This window comes from Morone saxatilis, unplaced genomic scaffold (genome assembly GCF_004916995.1).
Source record: "Morone saxatilis isolate NCDOM2014 unplaced genomic scaffold, NCSU_SB_2.0 Contig4, whole genome shotgun sequence".
In the NCBI taxonomy this organism is placed as follows: Eukaryota; Metazoa; Chordata; class Actinopteri; family Moronidae; genus Morone; species Morone saxatilis.
The window spans coordinates 1,922,734-1,943,829 of NW_023339984.1; the positions used below are offsets into that span (position 1 = coordinate 1,922,734).

The 21,096-nt window shown below is 41.6% G+C and overlaps 1 protein-coding gene across 11 annotated transcripts in view; it reads left to right on the forward strand.

Annotated features, from left to right (window-relative positions):
• LOC118338487 overlaps window positions 1–21,082 on the forward strand; it is a 197,083-nt gene extending 176,001 nt beyond the window's left edge. For 7 of the 11 annotated variants that reach the window (XM_035675792.1, XM_035675791.1, XM_035675786.1 and 4 more), the window contains 12 exons: window positions 23–227; window positions 319–415; window positions 526–754; window positions 1,518–1,643; window positions 1,809–1,931; window positions 2,631–2,663; window positions 2,973–2,994; window positions 10,676–10,753; window positions 10,917–11,048; window positions 11,128–11,277; window positions 11,420–11,654; window positions 11,960–21,082. In XM_035675792.1, the coding sequence (XP_035531685.1) occupies window positions 23–227; window positions 319–415; window positions 526–754; window positions 1,518–1,643; window positions 1,809–1,931; window positions 2,631–2,663; window positions 2,973–2,994; window positions 10,676–10,753; window positions 10,917–11,048; window positions 11,128–11,277; window positions 11,420–11,654; window positions 11,960–19,337 (8,808 nt within the window). In that variant the 3' untranslated portion in view covers window positions 19,338–21,082. The remainder of the gene's footprint in view (window positions 1–22; window positions 228–318; window positions 416–525; window positions 755–1,517; window positions 1,644–1,808; window positions 1,932–2,630; window positions 2,664–2,972; window positions 2,995–10,675; window positions 10,754–10,916; window positions 11,049–11,127; window positions 11,278–11,419; window positions 11,655–11,959) is intronic. The other 4 variants (XM_035675789.1, XM_035675796.1, XM_035675787.1 and 1 more) reach the window with 3 other exon arrangements.
• The last annotated feature ends 14 nt before the right edge of the window (window positions 21,083–21,096 follow it).

The following is a 21,096-nucleotide window of genomic DNA, read 5'->3' on the forward strand; positions in this document are numbered from 1 at the left end:
TATTCTCTGTCTACTTTGCCAGGCCCAGCCAGTGAATGTGGATGTAGTGAGGAAGATCTTGGGGAACAAGGCCACTTTCAGTCCCATTGTCACTCTGGAACCTCGCAGGAGAAAGTTTCATAAACCCATCACCATGACCATCCCCGTCCCCAAGACCAACTCCGACCCAGTCCTCAATGGCTTCGGAGGGGACACCCCCACCTTACGACTGCTTTGTAGTATCACTGGTTAGAGAACACACACAAATACACACAAATCTGCTAACAGATCAACCAGAAACATGCTCACATTACATCTTGTGTGTGTGTCCATGTGCAGGTGGAACAACGCCCGCTCAATGGGAGGACATAACAGGAACCACACCGTTAACGTTCATCAATGACTGTGTCTCCTTCACCACCAATGTGTCTGCCAGGTAACACAAAAAAGAATCTGTTATTGTACCACTAAATATATTACTGATTTAAAGTGACTCAGATACTGATGCTTAAACACCCAAACTCACTGTTTCCTTCTGTTTTTTAGATTTTGGCTGATAGACTGTCGACAAGTCCAGGAATCTGTCAACTTCTCCACTCAGGTGTACCGAGAGATCATCTGTGTCCCTTACATGGCCAAGTTTGTCATCTTTGCCAAGACCCACGATCCCATTGAGGCCAGACTGCGCTGCTTCTGCATGACAGACGACAAGATCGACAAAACCCTGGAGCAGCAGGAGAACTTCTCAGAGGTGGCCCGCAGCCGAGATGTAGAGGTGAGGAATGAGAGCGGAATGTTTCACCAATTGTAGATGATGCCATGATGGAGGTCCACTGGAGGAGGCTAGGCAAAATAGCCTGATAGATAACAACTTAGTGTAAAAATCATTGTTAACCCTAACCCTAACCCATGCAGCTAACTTCACTGTAAAAGCCTACCAGCTGCATTTTGTACCATGTAAAGGCCTAAGGTTGTGTTTTGGTATAATCTTTAAAACAATGAACTGCATTGCTGCAACTGCAACTAATTTTCTCCAGGTTTAGTATTTGCAGACAGGGAGCCAAGAAGGACCAAATATAATTTGTTTTCATTTAGCTTGAGAAAATTTGGAGACATCAAACACTTGAGAAACAGGCTATAATGTGATGCAAGCTGCCATCCTCACTGGTTTTTACCAGCACATAGATCTATGTAATCTATGTTAGTTGTGTTAGTCAGTTAGTGGATAGTTGTCCTCCTGGGGCCCAGAATGGAGTCTTGGGGAACACCACAGGTCCGGAATGCCGCCAGCATCTCAGACCAACACTAAAAAGTTCTGTTTATTAAATGTGATTTTAACCAGTATAAGTCAGTGTCTATAATACAAAATAATTTTTTCATCAAAATTGTCTGATTAAGCAGTTTTAATGCTATGTAGTAATCAGAAACCTCATTATAAAGTTGAAAAGTAAAACACCAAGGTGTAAACAAAACAGTGTGTTTTTCTGTCATTATTTGTTATTTAGCCCTTGTACTAATCTGCCTTTTATATTTCTTAGGTCCTGGAAGGCAAACCTATCTATGCAGACTGCTTTGGAAACCTCGTTCCCCTTACCAAAAGTGGCCAGCACCATCTGTTCAGCTTCTTTGCCTTTAAGGAGAACAGACTAGCACTCTTCATCAAAGTGAGCACTGTTCTTAGTTTATTTCACAAAGTAACATGAACAGAGTTTGTCATGCAAGTGCAGCAAGAGTCAAAAATAATTTGTCATGTTGAATTGCTTCATTCGCATACAACATCAATATTTCTGGATAAAGAGTTGACTAGTTGAGTTGCTTGACTGTTGTAGATCAGAGACAACACTCAGGAGCCATGCGGTCGTCTGTCATTTATGAAAGAACCCAGGAACTACAGGTCACTCACCCAAAATGCCATATGCAACCTCAACATCACCCTTCCATCATACTGCAAGGTAAGGCCACTCTACTGTTGTTTGACTCAACAGATGATGCTTTCTGTTGCAAATATTCTTAGTTCTTGTAAGTAACTGACTGTTGGCAGTTACAATTTAACATGAAAGCGCTACAATAAAATATTCTAGCTGGACCATACTGCAATCTTGAGCCTATTTTCCCTGTTCTGCTGTAATACATGCTTATATCCTACTTATCATCACTATACCAAAACATAACCCCAATTATTTTCTTATTTAATATTTTGTAATTATCTTACATCAATGTTTAACATCCCAAGTAGAAACTGTGGTGATGCTATCAACAGCAGACATTGCTTTACAGTGAAAGTTGCTACTGTGAAAATTGCCTATCCTCAGATCAGACAATGGTTAAATATATTGGACTTAAAATCACAGAATTCATGTGATGGCTAGTCTGAATAGCATGGCTAGTTTGTGATGCTTATGCCAAAACACCAAGAGATAAAACAGATCAAAGTAGGGCTCAGGCTAAAAAAATTAATCTGAGGTAACATCCAAAATCCTTGCCTAAATGCAGCTTTAAAGACCACTGTCGCTTTCCCTGAAATCACACTGACTGGTTGTCTTTGTTTCTATGGTAACCACACATTACCCCCTGTCTTTTTCTCTCTTTAATGTTGCTGTTGTTTTTATCTGTACATCTTTCTGCTTCTTGCTGCTTCTTGCTCCCAAAAGGAGTCCGATTCAGACCAAGAGCAAGAGGAAGAGGTAAAAGCAGCCACCGCTCCCCCCTCCCTGTTCTACTAACTTGCTCTGCTGACCTATCTCGTTCATTGTCTTGTCATGAAGACTAAATAAAAGACAAGTAGTCATGTGTTATATTTTAGATATATTTTGTTTATGGTAGTAGATTAGATTGTGATTTCTGAGTGGTGTAGCTCATTTTTGCTGTGGTGTATCCAGTGTGTCCTTTTCCTGAAGTAATAGTTGTAATGGTAGTAGTAGTTTTAGAATATTAGGCACATATAGTGGATGAAACAAGGCTAACTGTGATCCATTTTCCACGTTTTTTTCCAGACCAGCAGAACGCTAGAGAAATGTAAGCATTTTTTTCCTATTTATTTTCTTTATAACTTGTTCTAAAATAACTATTCTATAATAATACTGCATGTCAGCTTGTAACTAATATGATGAAAACACTAATATTGTATGGGTGATCAGTCTAATGTAGTTAGTGCGCAGGGGAATAACCAAACTGATACACTGACACTGCCAGCTTAGCCCTTAGCTTAACTGTGGACCATATACATCTTATCAAAGCCCTTTAAGCTTCATGTATTTTTGTCTTGTCAAACAAACAAAAAGGCCTTACCTGCACCGTCCCATGTCAATGTTATGTTGCTCCTGAGGCTTAACTTCACTTTTTATTATTTTATTATTTTATTTATGATTTCACACCTCCCACAATGTCTTCAATTGAACTCTTTCCCCATCACAATTTAAGATCGGACATATGGAGAAAGAGTTACACACTGCCATCTAAGTACGTACATTACATTTAAACTCATTCATACTGTGGTGATGTTAATGTGACATGGGCCTCTAATTTTGTGTTAGCCAAAAGTTGGCAGTAGCGTTAAAACACAGACACAGTGCCTGTTTAGTCAGTTAGAGGCTCCAAAACCCGCTTGAAATGGGTAGGGGGACGCAACCGGTTGTGTTTATGCAGTCAAGCGCTTGTATTTTTATCTGGACAGACTACAAGAGTCACAACAAAGAACAAAATGTTTTTGTGGTTAAGTACACAGTCAGACCTTTCACAAAAATGTTTTCACATATTTTGATGTCTGCACCTTTCACTTTGATATATATTTTTTCAAAGTAAAGATTTAAATGCACATCGAAATACAGCTTTTAAAGGCATTAAGGTAGTCTCTGAACTTGTTAGATCAATGAGAGACTCTTGCCAATGATGTCATTCACAACTGCTTGTGGGATGTATGAGCTCCAATCCATTGCAGTTACTTATATAACTAAAGCTGTCATATAGCAGCAGGGAATGAGAGCGGCTTTGAAAGAAGATGGCAGGAGGTGATATAATTTGTCATCACTAAAGCACACCTGGACTCCACCTATGTATACTGCCTTCCTGTTCATCCTGCTGCAGCCACTCAGTTTGTGCCATGCTGTGCCGGGGTTGTGCTAGCACCTCTGGTCACCCAGATTCCAAACTTTAGTTTCTCACACCCATGTGCACTTGTGCTCGGAGTTCCAAAACTGGGTGCTAGTGATTGCGCAAGCACCCAGTTCTGGGAGATTAGAGGCCAGAATATTAGTATTCCTCCAGCTGTAGTCCTTTAGTGTAATGGTAAAGCAATCCTTCTAAATCCTCCCCCTTCTACTTTTCTTGCCTTGCTCATGTAGTCATGTGAAAATGACAAAATGGAAACTTACACAACACAATATACTTAAATAGTTTTAATTAAATTAACCTCATAGTAAACCAATCCACGGTATACATGAAACATACTATACATACATTCCATGTATGTATTTTTAGGAGAAATTTAATATGGGTATTATGTGTATTAATATATAATTAATATAGATGATGCTGATATTAAATGTCATGGCAGTAGTTGTATACATGGACCAAGAACTCACCACATTACTGAATGAAGACATTTTAACAAACAGCTCTTGATCATGCGCAACTCTTCTCCTCTAATTGTGGATTTAATCAGAACTTTCCACTCACTCCACTCACTCTTCTCCAGGACCTTTCCATCAACACTTCCCTATGCTTTGCATGGAAATAACTTGCCTTACATAAATGTGTACGTGTGTGCTTGTTTGTCTGAATGATTGTATGTCTTATTAATGAGTTAATTTATTTTTTTGTTGGTGTTCTTATTTTGGAATGTTCCCTCACAACACCATCCACTTATGGTATTGTGCACAGTTTTTTGTTATTTCAGTTTTCATTTGTTATATTTCAAATATTTAGCATGAGGCTGAATGGAGAGCAAAGGGAGTTAAAATATTGTCCCTCCCTGCAAGATGTCTTTCTCTAGTTTCTAGCAGAGATCTTCCTTCCTCTTTAGATTCTCTCAAAATAAATGATCTGCTTTGTCTAGAATGAAAAGCATGTCAAATCATCATATGTTATATAAGTTATCACTGGCTTTCTTTGATATACACAATTAGTATTCTGAGTTGCTTTCAAGCCATTTTCGCCTATTATCACATTGACATTTGTCATGCATCTGAGCAATCTTGAGATGTCTTGTCTCTATGTTTTTTCTTTGTCTCTTTTTTCCATTGTACTTGTTGGTTTCTTGGTAATCTGGTTTTACTCATAGTTGGTATTGTTATGTACTAAACACATTTTAGTTTTGTTCTATAGTTTTGTCTTGTGAGTGTGGGTGCGCTGAGTGTATAAGCAAGTTATTTCCTGCTCATATCATTTCCCATTGGTAATATTTTGCCTTTGCTTTACCACAGTTCCCCAGAGACATTAAAGTATAAGCCAATTCCTCTGATACCCTGATGTAGAACCCATTGTGAATTTGTTGTCCTATGATCCCTGAAGTGTGTTCCAATCTTATCCTGACCACATTCTCCGATGTCTGTCTCCTTTCATTTGAATTTTTGATTTTCTTTACTCCTTACTTGTTCTTCTTCCATATGGAAGATGAAGAGACGGAGACATCAGTCCTGAAATCAGAGCTGATCCGAGAACCAGACCTCCTATCCGACGTGTCGGAGATGAAACAAGATTTGATCAAAATGACTGCCATCTTGACTGCAGACTCCACAGAGAAATCCCCTTCCTTAGGAGGCTGTGGTATAGAGAAAGGGGCTGAGGATGTTTCTGGAGAACCATTAGAAATAATGGAGAAGGACTTAGAGAAAGTCAAAGAGGACCTAGAGAAAGTCAGTGAAATACTGAGGAGTGGAACATATGAGGGTGAGGCAGCAGAGGAGGTAGCAAAAGCAGCTAGAATGGCTGAGGAGTGGGTTCTTCTCTCAGACAGTGAGATAGAGGAAGCCAAAAAGATGGCTGCCCTAGAAATTCAAGAGCCTGTCTTACGTGAAAGTAGAACTAACAGGGGGGCACCCAGACCCAAAGCCATAAAGGACAGTGGTGACCTTAAAGAATACCTTCTGGATGCACCAGTAAGCTCCAAAATTAAAGCTAAAAAAGAGCCAGCAGTCCAAGAAAGATTCACTGATGTTGTACTACGCAAAAGTGCAAAACCAACCACTCCAACCAAAGCACATGACAAAACAGCTTCTGGCGATGTTAAAAAGCCAGTCAGAAGGAAGGGGAAAGACCAGGGGCAAGCAGAGGAATCGACAGACGCAGGATCTCTTTTAAGTGTGCCTAAAGCCCCTTCCCCAGTGTCACCTGTATCCCCAGTGGTTGAAGAAACTCCCATTGGGTCAATAAAGGACAAAGTCAAAGCCTTACAGCAGAAAGTAGAGGCAGAGCAAAAGAGCAAAAAGGTTACTGGAAGCAAGCCTTCACAATTGCCTGTGAGCAAATCCTCTCCAAAAGCCAAAGAAAGCCCTAAATCGAAACAGGGCCCCCCTAAATCCCCCAAAGCTGAATCTGAAAAACTTGAAGAGACCATGTCAGTTAAGGAGTTGATGCAAGCATTCCAAACGGGGCAGGACCCCTCAAAGAGAAAGTCTGGGCTATTTGAACTAAAAACATCCACAACGACAAGATCAGAGAAAACTACAAAATCAGAAACCATCCAGTCCAAACCCATGACCAAAGCAATAACCTCATGTGTCTCTCAAGAACGAGAAGTATCTTTGGATTCCAAACCTCGCAAGAAAGAGACCACTCAGCAAGACAGAGAGAAAGAAACCAAGTCAGTTGCTGCCGCCCATTCAGAGCTAACTGAAACTGTAGACTTTGGAAATGGTGGTCTTGATGATAGCTCTGACAGCTTAAAACATGAGGGTGTGGCAGACTCACTAAGTGCCAGTTCTGGAGATGGGACCCCTCATATGAGCTCTGAGGACAGTTACAAACATGAGGGTCTAGCCACTCCAGGTACAAGCCCAGAAAGTATGTGTCTTTCTCCCAAAACGGGACAGCAGACCTCTACAACTTCAGCAGCAACTGCCACAGCAGTCATAGAGGAAACTAAAGACACAGAGAAGTTTGGAGACTCTGGTTTAGGGACCACTGGTGACCAACTGTCTACAGAATTGACCCTCCCTGTCTCTTCCAGCAAGGCTGCAGATGACCACGCTACAAGTGAGTCCATATCTGTTAGGAGGAGTGAATCTAAGCCATCTAAACCCCAAAAGCTTACAAAGAGAATTTCAGAGACTGTTGAAACTTTTCTTAGTGATGACGATAGCCCTGATCGTCAGCTAGAATTGTCTTTAGTTGGTTCTCCAGGTTCTAGATCCTCTCCTCAGTGTCACGAAAGCTTAGAGCTGCATTTAAAACAAGACTCAGATGCTCTCAGTCCATTAGCTGATGACTCTTTGACAATAAGCCACAGAGACTCTCTAGAGGGTAGTCCTCTCATGGAAGAAAACTCCTCCCATAAGTCCCCAGATTCTATTGAACCTAGTCCAACCAAGGAGTCACCCCCTCATGACTCCTTAGAGAGCAGCCCTGTAGAGCAAAAAAGCCACCCATCCTTCCCATCAGCTCTAGATCCACCTAGTAAATTCTCTAGCCATCCAGAGCCCTCCAAAGCTACAGAATTCCCCCAAGATGCTTTGCGTGGTAGGCTGCTACGAGACCATGAGGCTAGTGCTGATGATGACAGTTGTGAGCAGACATCTCAGATGACAAGTTCCGGTAAGAGTCCCCTCTCCCCTGATACTCCTAGTTCTGAAGAGGTAAGTTATGAGGTAAACCCCAAACCCCCTGACCATACATTCCTCTCTGTTCCATCCAAACCGGCTGTCATCCCTGAAGACCCAGATGAAGAGGATCCATCAGAAAGCTATGAAGCTCAGAGAAAAATCACTCCAGAGGAGGAGATGTTTAAGATGGCAGCCAAAATAAAAACATTTGATGAAATGGAACAAGATGCCAGAAGCAAAAAGAACTCTAGAAAAGATTTGTTTCCATCAGCAGATGCCAAAATAGGGGATGACAGCTATGAAACATTAGAGCCCGCAAGTGAGAAGCTTTCGCAAAGTGAATGTGGGCTCAATAGACCCGCTGAAGATTCAAAGTTAGCTCTTTTTGTTGATCCCCATATTAAAGTACAACCTCCCTCTCCTTTTTCAGCAGGTTTGCATGATGGATCCCACAGCAAAGAAGTCAAGAACATAACAACAACAACAGCCAGTGTCACTTCAGAGGGACCTCATTCTGTCTCAGACCAGCATCATTCAAAATCCAAACTGGAAACTGCACAGGAACAAGGAGTCCTGTCATCTGTAAAAACTGATAAAGACAGTACTACCAAAATGGCTGCTGTAACATCAAACTCTGCAAACAGGACTGATGAGCAAAAGGAGGCAAGCTTAAGGAAATCGAGAGAAAGCGAAGGAGATGATGAAGATGGTCAAGAGTTAGGTGTTACCAATCTACAGACTGGAAAGCTAAAACAAGGTAGCAATGTAACAGATGAAGTGAAAGGAGACCAAAAGGGGCATACAGGAGCATCAGAGGCTGGACTCAGTGCAACTGTTGCCACTGGTCAAACAAAGGAAATGTTTAAACCGGAGGTCTGTATATATGATGACACAGAAGAGGATGATGACGCACTGGAACCTCCCAGAACGGAGTCAAAAGGTGTCACTGCAAGGGTAGACACTGACTCATGGTCTGCCATGCGAGAGGATGATGCCGCTTTTGCAGCTCGTGTGAAAGAGGAAGAACAGAAGATACTTAATCTGGTGGTAGACCGTCAGTCTGTGCAAGCAACTCCAGACACAACACCTGGTAGAACCCCAACAGAAGAGAGCACTCCTACCAGTGAGCCCAACCCTTTTCTATTCCAAGAAGGGAAGCTCTTTGAGATGACACGAAGTGGTGCTATTGACATGACTAAGAGGAGCTATGAGGAAGAGGGGGGTGGTTTTGCCTTTTTCCAGATAGGTGAACAGCCTTTAGAGGAGCCTCTCTTAGAAGAAGCCAGGCAAGAAGGTGTTAGGTCAGCAGCAGAACCTGAAGTTGGTCTCAATCTAACACTAGAAGTTAAGACTGAGGAGACTGAGAAATCAAAAGAAACATCTGGTTCTGAGCTTCAGTCTCCACCTGAAGGTGATCAGTCAGCCTCTAAATCTGATGCCTCCAAATCTAAAATCCCTAAAATGGGCATTTCAGCTTCAGGAAAATCTACAAAGAAGGATCAGACATCCCCTGAAGGTCTAGAGACTAAAACAGAAAAAAATGAAAGCTTAGATTTAGACACAAGTCCCCCTGACCAAATGATAACGAATGTACAGACAGCAGAAACTACCGTCACTAGATCAGTTTACTCTGAGCAGGGCCAAGAGTCCTCTGATTCTTCACCAGAGGAACCACAGTCAGTAATAGAAGCACCCAAACCAACAGGCAAGTCCAAACAAAGTGCTTCCAGTAATGTTAAAAAGACTCCAGTTAAAACGCAAGCTAAGTCTGCTTCTCAAAGTCGCAGTAAATCAGCAATTCCCTCTCCATCTCATGCAACCCCCTCTTCAACCACTCTTAAAAAAGAGGCCTCCTTCACATCTGAATCTAAATCTAGAATTCCCATTAAGGCTACCACTCCCAAGCCTGATTCTTCTGTCAAAAATACTGAATCTACCCAAGACAAAAAGCTTAAGGTTCCTGTAAAAAAGGATACAAGGAGAAAGTCTGAGACAGACGCAGGTCCCTCTGTGGATGTCAAAACCAAGACATCTTCCAAAGCCAAGAGCTTCTGTGAGGGGGAGTCTACCAGGCCATCTGACAAAAAGAGCGCTGAGTCAGCTAAATCTAAAAGCTTCCAGTCCAGATTGCCAATCCGAGGCAAAAGTGGTCAGTCATCTCATTCATCAACACCCACTAAAGAGAAAAGTGAGACATGCAAACAATCCATTGAGTTCTTCAAAGAGATAAGCGATGAAGCAGCAAAACTTGTGGCAAGGTTGGCACAGGCAGAGACAGAGAAAGAACAAGAGTCTGCAGCTGCCAACTCAGATGATGAGAGCAGTCTCATTGACCCATCAATCATAGAAAGAGAAACTTTCCCTGAGATGCAGTACCCTCCCTCAGGAGACGTCTTTCCCATTAGACCACTCTGGGACGACCCTGTTGAGACACAGATGCAGCGAATTCCAGATGATAAAGCCCAAAGTCAAGGTATCCCCCCAGTTTAAGGGGCTATTCTCTATTTCTTGTGCCTCATTAGACCACTGTAGCTGTAAAGGTGCTGCCTCTCTGTCTCTTGTAGTTAAGTCCCATTGTAGTTGAAGAATCTTTGTGGCTGTGTCACTTGAGCTGTGTTTGTGTTTGTTATATTGTCTCTCTTTCCTTCTATGTGTGCTGAAAATCTCAAGATTGACTTAAAGGCTTTATGGAACTTGTGAAAACAACTTAGTGACTAAAGTGTGTAAAGATTAAAGAGTAGATCATTATTTCGACAATCACATGTAATGTCAATACTTTGGTCTAGGTTACAATTCCTTAATTAGATATCATGAATTGAACAAAAATACTGTCAAGAAAGCCAGTGAAGATAATTATTTTCGCTACTATTTGTGTATGTGACTTGGTTTGGTATACCATTCGGCTCTGACCGCTCATGGCTGTCTGGTGGTATTTGCAGTAGATCCACAGGATGAAGCTGAGAGAAAAGAGCAACGGTTGGCCATTATAGCTGACCATCTGGGCTTCAGCTGGACAGGTGAGTTGCACCTTAGTAGCAGTGATCCAGCTATCAAACAACAACAACAAATATACATTAGTGTATTACTTAATGTTTGCCAGGTTCTCAAGAAACATAATTTCAAACATTTCGAATGTATCTTCCGATCATCATAATCATTATATCTTCTTTTTCTCCACAGAATTGGCACGAGAACTGGACTTCAGTGAGGAGAGGATCAACCTGATAAGAATTGAAAACCCTAACTCACTTCAAGACCAAAGCCATGCCCTTTTGAAACTCTGGGCAGAGAGGGAGGAGAAGCATGCCACAGGTTATAATTACTTTTTAAACTAGTAGAAGCTCTTATTAAAATGTAAAGTGTAACTTTAAAGTCTGTTTTCTGTCACCAGAAACAACACTGATCAAAAGACTGACCAAGATCAACCGAATGGACATTGTTCACCTCATTGAAACCAAGATCATCAAGTCCACTCAGGATGAGACATCCTCACACACCTATGCAGAAATAGAGCGGACCATAGCACTGGATCATAGTGAAGGTACACAAGCCAATATTAACTTGAAGCAGACTGGGGATTGGGTTGTTGATATGTCTTGTAGGAAGTCCTTATCGATTGCTTTCCTATGAGATTCAGAGTTATTTTAACTCTCTGTGTCTGCCTGCACTGTATCCTTTGTCAGGTTTTTCTGCCCTTCATGAAGACATTGACAGTCCCAGGCCAGGCAGGCGTACAGAGGCCACACGTAGGAGTCCAGGCTCAGGACAAGAGGTACCCATGGTGTCAGCAGAGGATCTGTCCTCCAGTTTGTCATCACTTCACGAGACAATGGGAAGATCAGAGACAGATTCCACAGCAACAGGCTTTCTTAGAAATGCCCAGAAAGAGAAACTACAAAAAGAGATGGAGACGACATAGTAAGTGATTAGTTTAAGTCATACCACACCCACATAGATTGCTACTATTTTTCTTCTAGTCAATAATGATACATTTGAAAATCACTTTTACCTAGATTTTTGAATTAAAAAAGGAATGACTTTTTAGATTTTAACTAGACTTTCAACTTTAATACATACTGTGTGATCATTACCGCTTAAGTTTACATGGCTTAAATTAGTATTTTGTAGAACATATTTTGCTTAACATTGTGACAATATGAAGGAATACTATGATTATATGAAAGACTTCTTTCTATCAGCTTCTATTGTTCTTTTTTTCACAGCTCATCACAAAGAGTATATGAGGAATTGACAGACACAATACACTCAAGCAGTTTTAAACAAGTAAGTCCTTTCTTCACATTGTACCGCACCACTCCCTACAAACTCCGATCCCATGTAATAGACCCTGTGTACAAAGGGGGACCCAAGTTAGGTGCCCAGATTACCCCACTTCCTTATCCCACGGTTGAACCATGTGATGATGAGGGGCCTGCTGGATGTGAGGGGGCAGAGGGGGGAGAGGACTGGAGCTTGGAGTGTCTACAAACCATGCATTCTGAATACAATGCTCATTATTTGTCACCATTGCCTTGGCGAGAGTCATCCAATAGCTCTCGAACAGGTGTGTGCGAGAGTCGACCACTGTCCATGACTGATTTTGGAGACAGCTTGATTGAGTGTGATCAAGCTGAGCAAGACTTCAGGAAACTGTCTATGGAGTTCATGGAAACCAATGAGGTGTCTGAAAAGAGTTCCTTTACACAACAACTGACTAGTGAACAAAGGTGTCCACCTATTCAGCCTACTTCTGGTTGTGTTAATGCAATGGCAGAATCCATGCAGACCAAACAAGTGACCGGAAGACACATGGATGAAGTTTCACGTCGACTGTATAAAGTCCTGTATGGATATGATGTTGACCTGATGGATTCAGGTAGTGCAAGTGTGTCTGTGGTACCTGAAGACATAATTCAAGCTGGAGTCCAGAAAGATGCGGTTGGGGGAGCTGCATCAATTTCAGGTGACCTTGATGTCAAATCTATTCATGGCATGAGTCAAAACCATGATACTGCCACTCAGGCATTAGCATGTCCCTCTGTTGCCAGTGCCAATCCAGCCAAAACAGAACTCATGAGCCCAACCAGCTTAATTCATGTGTCACATGACTCAACTTGTAAGCAGTTAGATGTTACTTTAGTAGATAATGCTGTGTCATTTATACGAAGTGCTGAATGCAGCTCTGAGAAAACACTGTCAATCAGACAAAATGAACCTGAGGTTGTTGTTACTGTAAAAGCTGCAGGTGAGATTGAAGCATCCAGATATAGATCCTGTTTACCAGAATCAACTTCTGAGAACATTTGTGAACTTCATAGCTTTGATTATGATAGATCATCATTACCTGAATGTGTGATTGATACAGCAATATTTCTGACGGAAAGTAGATCCTCATCCCCTGAATCAGTGTCGTCAGTAAATGAACTGAAATTTCTTGCACCTGATTCTCCAATACCTCAGTTTAGGCCCTTGTCTCCCCTACCACCTCCTGTTTTTCCATGGGAGACTGGTGATGTTAGGGCTTCTGCAAAGGGGCAACCATTACTGAGTGTGCCAGGAGGCACTTCATTGTTCACACAAGAAGCAGAGGAAAGACCATTAACACCAATGGTTTCAAACAAAAGACCATTTGGAAGGCCGGTATCATTAGACAGTGATTATAGTGGGGAGAGATCCCTCTCACCTCAATCCTTAACTTTTGACATAGAAGACAGAGCATCATCACCTGAGTCTGTCATTTTTGAAGAGGTGCAGTGGTTTTTCACATCCTCTGACCATATGACTCTGTCTACTGATTTCCATGAGATGAGACCATCATCTCCTGAATCCTTTGGATCCATCACTGCATATTATCCACCAGACTCCCCTGTCCCACAATTTAGACAAGTCTCAGAATCTGTTACAACTTGTCGGTTTAGATCATTGTCACCTGAGTCACCGTCATCAGATATAGAAATTGAAGCAGAACTTTTGTTATCAACCTTTTTTGAAGACAGAGCAACGTCCCCAGAATCAGTAACATCTGTGAACGAATATAAAGCATTGTCACCTGATTCACCTATACCTGAATTCAGTTACAACTGGTCTGAATCAGTTATTTTAACGATAGGAGAGAGATCCACTTCACCGGAACCTGTATGCTCAGATGTAGAATATGGGTCCATATCTCCAGCATCTCTTAACTATGGATATAGAGCTTCATCACCTGCTTCTGTTGCATCTGTAGATGAATCAGAATCTTTCTTACCTGTGGTTGGACATGTATCACCCGCCCCTGAATCAATTAAATCTGCAGAGGTAGCATGGTACTCCCTACCAACAAAATCACCTGAACCATTAGTATCTCTCACAGAGAACAAACCCTCAACACCAGTGGAATCTGTGTCTGAGGATGATGATGATTGGGTTGTCATATCTTTGTCTGATATTGAAGAAAGACCACTTTCACCAGAGTCAGTGCCTGACTGCAGATTAGGGTCTCCACAGTCAATGTTAGACATTAGAGCATCCTCCCCTGAATCAGGAACATTCAATGAGTGTGTGTCTCCAGATTCTCCTATACCACAATTTACGCCATCTGTGCATCATTCTGTTACTATAAATAATCATTCATCATCACCAGAATCTGTGTTGTCAGATACAGAATATGAGGCTTTGCCATTGCTATCATATTTTGAGACTAGGCCTTTATCTCCTGATTCTAGTGGTTCAGTAAGTGATTGTGGGCCATTGCCTTATCCCGTAACTGACCTGCCTAATATGGAAGATATGACACTTGAACTAACAGGCACTCCATTTTTTAAAGAAACTAAAACAAACATAGTTATTGATCTAGAAAATGTAAAAACTGAAGAACAAATATCAACCTCTATGTCATCAAAATCTGTAGAAGAAAATCCTATGAGATTTAATAAAAATGAAGCTCCCAAGGCACAGTCAATAGTACCTGATGGCTCTCAGTCAGACCAAAACATTGTCCCACCACCAACAGGAGTTGAGGTCTTGTCTGGTGTAATTACAGAAGAATTATCATATGATCGAGGAAACTCAAAGGAGGAAATGTGCAATCTGGTAACTGAGAAGACCAAGTCTACTAGAAAGAAAAAGTCCAAGAAATCAATCAAAACTGATTATGAATCTATGCAGAATGTTACAAAATTTCAAAAAGACTCATCTGAGTTTATAACTAAAATACATGAAGATACACAAGGGTCTGATAAAGCTGTGTCACCTCTTTTGTCCCCAGAAACTGCATCTAATGATCTACCATTGTCATTGGCATTTAGTACAAAGATCGAAGATCAGCAATTACCTGGAGAGTCCTCATTTTCTGTACCTCAGCATGATGCACCTTTATTCCTAACAGACGATTCAGTGTCAGTCTACAGTCTAGCATATGATGCAGAACTTTGGAAGCTCATCTCTCAAATTCGTGACCCTCAGTATGTAGGAGAAACCTTCATGAGTAAAACAGGAGTCTTTCAGTTTGCTGGAACAAGGACAGAGTCTTATCAGATAAAGTCAGATGTGACCATTGAAGACAAAGCTGCTGCTTTGCAATCATTATATTACCAAAGATCACTTTCACCAGATTCTGAAGCAGAATATAGACCCATGTCACCACAATCGCTGTTGGTGCTGGACACACTTAGACCAGATTCCTCCCTCTCAGGGAGATCTGTAGACAGTCAGCGAGCTTTAACACCAGATTCCCCTATTCCTCAGTACTTTACCTCTTTTTCTAGACCCTTACAAGTTTATCACAGATCAGTGTCATCAGAGTCAGTATTGTCAGATCTGAATCTGGAGACTGATTTAAACATTTCATTTGTTTGTGAGGACAGACCAGCATCTTGTGATTCAGTAGCATCTGCAAACTTATACAGGGCACTATCACCTCAATCACCTATTCCTGATTTTAGACCGTCTTTACCAGAATCAGTTGTAACTGCTCGATTGGATCGGTCTTCATCACTTGAATCAATAACCTCTGATCTAGAATGTGTGTCTTTCTCTTTGCCATTATCATTTGCTGAAAACAGACCACCATCCCCAGATTCTGTTGATGAAAACAGGCCACTTTCAGCTGAGTCACCCATTCCTGTGTTTGGAGAGGCTTTGCCAATTGTTTGGACCACACTGGATAGATCCTCGTCACCTGTTTCAGTTTGTTCAGATTTAGAATATGGGTCTATGTCTCTATCACATCTGTCATCTGAAGTGAGACCATCCTCACCTGATTCAGTAGTTTCTGGAGATGACTACAGAGGTGACTCACCGATACCAGAATTCAAAACGAGGCTGACTAAATCAGTTTCAGTTATTACTCACAGATCATCTTCTCCTGAGTCAGAGGTTTCTGATATTGAATTTACACAATCAAGTGTAGACATAAGCATTTATGAGCAGAGACCAGACTCACCAGAATCACAAGTATCGGAGACCATAGAGAGACATTTATGTGGTAATAGTCAAACCTTGAAAGCGATAAGGGTGCCAGTATATAGACTGGTTTATGATGCTGAACTTTGGAAGCTCATTTCTCAAATACGTGATCCTCACTATGTTGGGGAGACTTTCTGCAGTAAAACTGGTGTTTTTGAGTATGCTGGAACAAGAATTGAGTATGTTCTGGGAAACTCAGATGTGAAAAAGGGAGTGTTAGAGGATGGTTTGAAGTTGGACATTGCAGAGTCATCTGATGCAGATGTTCCAGAATGTAGACCTGCAGCACCTGAATCAGTTACTGCTGCTGTTGATTACAGGTGCTCTTCACCCAAGCCAGTACTTTCAGATATCAAATATGGGTTTTCAACCTCAGAGGCCTTTACAGACCAGAGAGCAGACTTACCTGAATCAGTTGTTTCCATGCTTGAGGAAAGGCAATCGGTTGCTGGTGCAACATTGACAGCAAACCAGCTGATGTGTCAACTATATGACCCCCATTATGTAGGAGAAGCTTTTATAAGCGGGGCTGAAGTGTTTGAATATGTGGAGTCTAATAAAGAATTTGATTCCCTTGATGCAGATGCAGAAGCGACAGGTAGGCCAATGTCACCTGACTCTGCGGCAGAATATAGACCTCTCTCACCTGAGGGCCTGAAGTTACTGAGTGTTCTAAGGTCTGATTCTCAGGAGACAGGGATCTCTGTAGATGAGTATAGAGCTTTGAGTCCAGATTCACCCACTCCCCAATTTCCTGTCACACTTCCTGAAACTCCATTGGAATATCATAGGCCACCATCTTCCGAACCTGTGTCAGATACAGAACTTGAGCAATTTGATGTTGCTACTTTATCTACTGAGTCAAGGTTATCATCTCCTGAATCAGAACGATCACTGAGCAAACATAGGCCTCTCTCTCCTGATTCACCAGTGCCTGACTTTAGGCCAGAGTTACAGAACTCTTTTGTTTTAGCTAATGAATATAGATCATCCTCACCCGAGTCCGGTTCCTCAGATTTGGAGGATTCATCAGGATTTTTTCCTTCAGAATTTGGCATTGAAGACAGATCAGATTCTCCTGATTCAGTGACATCAGAAATTAACATGAGGCCATTGTCACCAGAATCAGTGACAGAATTTAGGCCTATGTCACCTCAGTCACTGATGATAACAACAGAATTAAGAACTTCATCTCCAGATTCAATCACATCGGTTAGTGAGTTTAGGACTTTAGGAGCAGATTCTCCTCTTCCACAGTTTAGGCAATATGGAGAATCAGCTGTGATCATTTCTGGGAGCAGGTCATCATCATCTTTATCTGTAATATCAGACACTGAAAATGATGTTCTGGACATGCTATTTTCTGAGGTGCGAGGGAGATCCTTCACACCTGATTCTGAAAATGAGTTCAGGGCACTTTCAACAGATTCACCCATACCTGAATTCAGACAGCCTATACTTCATCTAACTATTTCAACTGCTGCATACAGATCTACATCACCTGAATCAGTTTATTATTCAGATATAGTGTATAGAGATGGGTCATTTGCATCAGTATCCGATGATCATAGACCTCCATCCCCTGATTCAGTGGCATCCGGAGATGAAGACTGGTCCCTGTCACCAGATTCCCCTGTACCTCAATTCATAGCAAGAGTTGTTGAACGCTTTCCATCATTTGTTGGTTTTAGGTCAGCATCCTCTGAAGAACCTACATCAGATGTTGAGTATGCACCTTTGATTAATTCCTCACCTGATATTGAAGATAGACCAGATTCTCCAGAGTCACTAGAACTAGTTGAAGTTGAGGAAAGACCACTGTCCACTGATTCTGAATCAGAGTTTAGACCTTTCTCAACTACATCACTGACATTAATGTCAAATTTCAGGTCATCCTCTCCTGAATCAACAGGCTCTCTGAATAGGTTTAGAGCTCTTTCACCAGACTCCCCTATTCCAGAGTCTAGACATTTGCTACAAGAGTCCTTAAAAACATACATGGAATATAGATCCTCTTCACTAGAGTCGGTGTCGTCAGATTCGGAAGTGGAAATAGAACTACCTTTCTCGATGTTACTTGAGGACAGACCTTCATCTACTGAGTCTTTAGCATCAGTCAGTAAATACAGCAGACTCTCACCTGATTCTCCTATACTTGAGTTCAGGCCAGCTTTGCTAGTTCCATATGCTGATGTTAATGCTTACAGGTCATTACCACCAGAGTCAGTGGCATCAGATGTAGAACCCGCTCCCATAATGTCTCAGCTGTTCGAAATCGAGGGTAGAGCAAATTCTCCACAATCAATCTCGTCTTTCCATGAACACCAGTGTCTGCCTCCAGACTCTCCAGTAACCCAATACACCCATACTGAACATCCCATGTTGACAGTAACATATAGATCTGCATCACCTTGGTCAGTATATTCAGATGAGGATTTGGAGACTGATTTGTGTCTCCCTTGGATTTTTGAGGACAGAGCAGCATCTCCCGTTTCAGATGCATCTAAAGAGGAATTTAGACCTCTTTCACCAGACTCACCCATTCCTGAATTTAAAGCACTACATGAGTCTGCCATATCTTACATGGACTTAAGATCCACTTCACCTGAGTCAGTGTTGTCCGATTTGGACATGGAAATTGAGTTATCTTTCCCAGGTATCATAGAAGACCGACCTTCATCTGTTGAGTCCTTAGCATCTGTGAGTAAATACAGAAGACTTTCTCCTGATTCCCCTGTTCCTGACTTCAGACAGGCTTTGCTGGAGACATATCCTAAGTTTAATGCTTACAGGTCATTATCACCTGAATCAGAGGCTTCAGAAATAGAATATGCCCCTTTGATTTCACAGATGTTTGATTTTGAGGACAGAGCAGAATCCCGTGAATCAGGGGTGTCTGACACTGATCTCACATGTTTGTCTCCTGACTCTCCACTACCCCAGTACACCATGAGTGCACTCACTATGTTAGGAGTAAGATACAGATCCATATCACCCGATTCAGTATATTCAGATGACGATTTGCAGACTGATTTGTGTCTTCCTTGGATTTTTGAGGACAGAGCAGCATCTCCTGGTTCAGCTGCATCCAAAGATGAATTTAGATCTCTTTCGCCAGACTCACCCATTCCTGAATTTACACCTGCACTATTATGAGCACCCTATCTAACATGGACTTAAGTCACTACACCTGAGTCAGTGTTGTCAGATTTGGAACTGGAATTACCTTTCTCAACATTCTTTGAAAGCAGACCTTCATCTCTTGAATCTCAAGCATCAATGAGACTTTCACCTGATTCACCTGTGGCTGACTTTATGCAACCAGTGTTTGGATTACCTGGAACTATTTTTGGACATAGGTCAGCATCCCCTGAGTCAACATGTTCAGATATGGAATACATTGTTTTAAGCCTAGGATCACTAGACAACAGACCCTCTTCACCTGGCTCAGGAGCATCTGGAGATGAATACCAGGCTCTGTCACCAGACTCACCTATACCTGAATACCCATCAACAATGGCTGAACGTGTTATTGTGAATGTTGGGTATAGATCACCTTCCCTTGAATTTATTGAATCGGATATTGAGTATGCTTTGAATGAGTTTTTAATACCCATGAATTATGGTACTGAGGATAGAACGGATTCACCTGAATCAGTAGGATCAGAAGTACAAGAGAGGCCACTATCGGTTGATTCCATACCAGAATACAAACCGTTGTCACCTGTGGCATTGATGTTACTTGGAAACATCCGGACAGTATCTCCAGTTTGTATTGAATCACTTGATGAACATAAGAGGTTGTCGCCAGACTCACCTCTTCCATGGTTTACACAAAATGTTCTTGAGACTATGACAGCAGAAACACACTATAGCTGTTCGTCCCCAGAATCAGTATTGTCAGATATGGAATGTGGTTTGGTTTTATATGACTTAGAAGCCACTAACATGAGACCACTATCACCTCAGTCAGAGATATCAGAGGATGAATGTAAACCCCTGCCCCCTGAGTCGCCAATACCTGATTTTACAAAGACATTTGTAGAAAATGTAATGACTGTGGGAGACCTATCACCCACTGAATTTTTAGATTCAGATGATTTGTCTCAGGCTTTAGACCCATTTAGTACAGAAGAGAGGTCATCGCCAGAGTCTATTGAATACAATAAGGAAGAATTACTGTTGGCATCCAAATCATCAGTAACTGAGTTAAAAGTCCAAACTGCCAGTGAAGCAACCATTAATAGTACTGTTGTATCATCAGCAATGGCACCAACCTCACCTGAGGAATCTGGTATCATGGTAGCTGAGTATAATCTCATTTATGATGCAGAGCTGTGGAAGCTGATTTCTCAAGTACGTGATCCTCAGTATACTGGAGAAACTTTTAGCAGTAAAACAGGGTTTTTGCAATTTATTGGCAGCGCAATAGATTATGAAAGGAGTGTTTCAGATGATGATCAAGAGAATAAAGTAAAAGATAAAAATGATCAAGATACCTTTGCCACAATACCACCTTCAGAGGTGACACATCCATTTACTACAACAGACACAGCTAAAGCTGATGACAGCTTCATTTGCACTTCAAGTGCACAAGTCATATCTAACATACCTCTTTCAGAGTCACCTCCACCAATGATTGAACACATTCTGTCTTCAGGAGCAACTCCATACAGACAGGCTAAGTACACATTTGAAATACCAACCCCTGAGGCACAATCTGATGATGATTGTGTGGTTGTATCAGTATCTGATGCAGAGGATGATGGTGTATGCTATTCACCAGAGTCCTGGACAGACTTCAGACCCATATCACCTAATTCAGTCATAGTGGATGAAGCAAGAGCATCATCACCAGAATCTGTAACATCTGTCAATAAATTTAGACCACTCTCACCCGATTCCCCCTTACCTG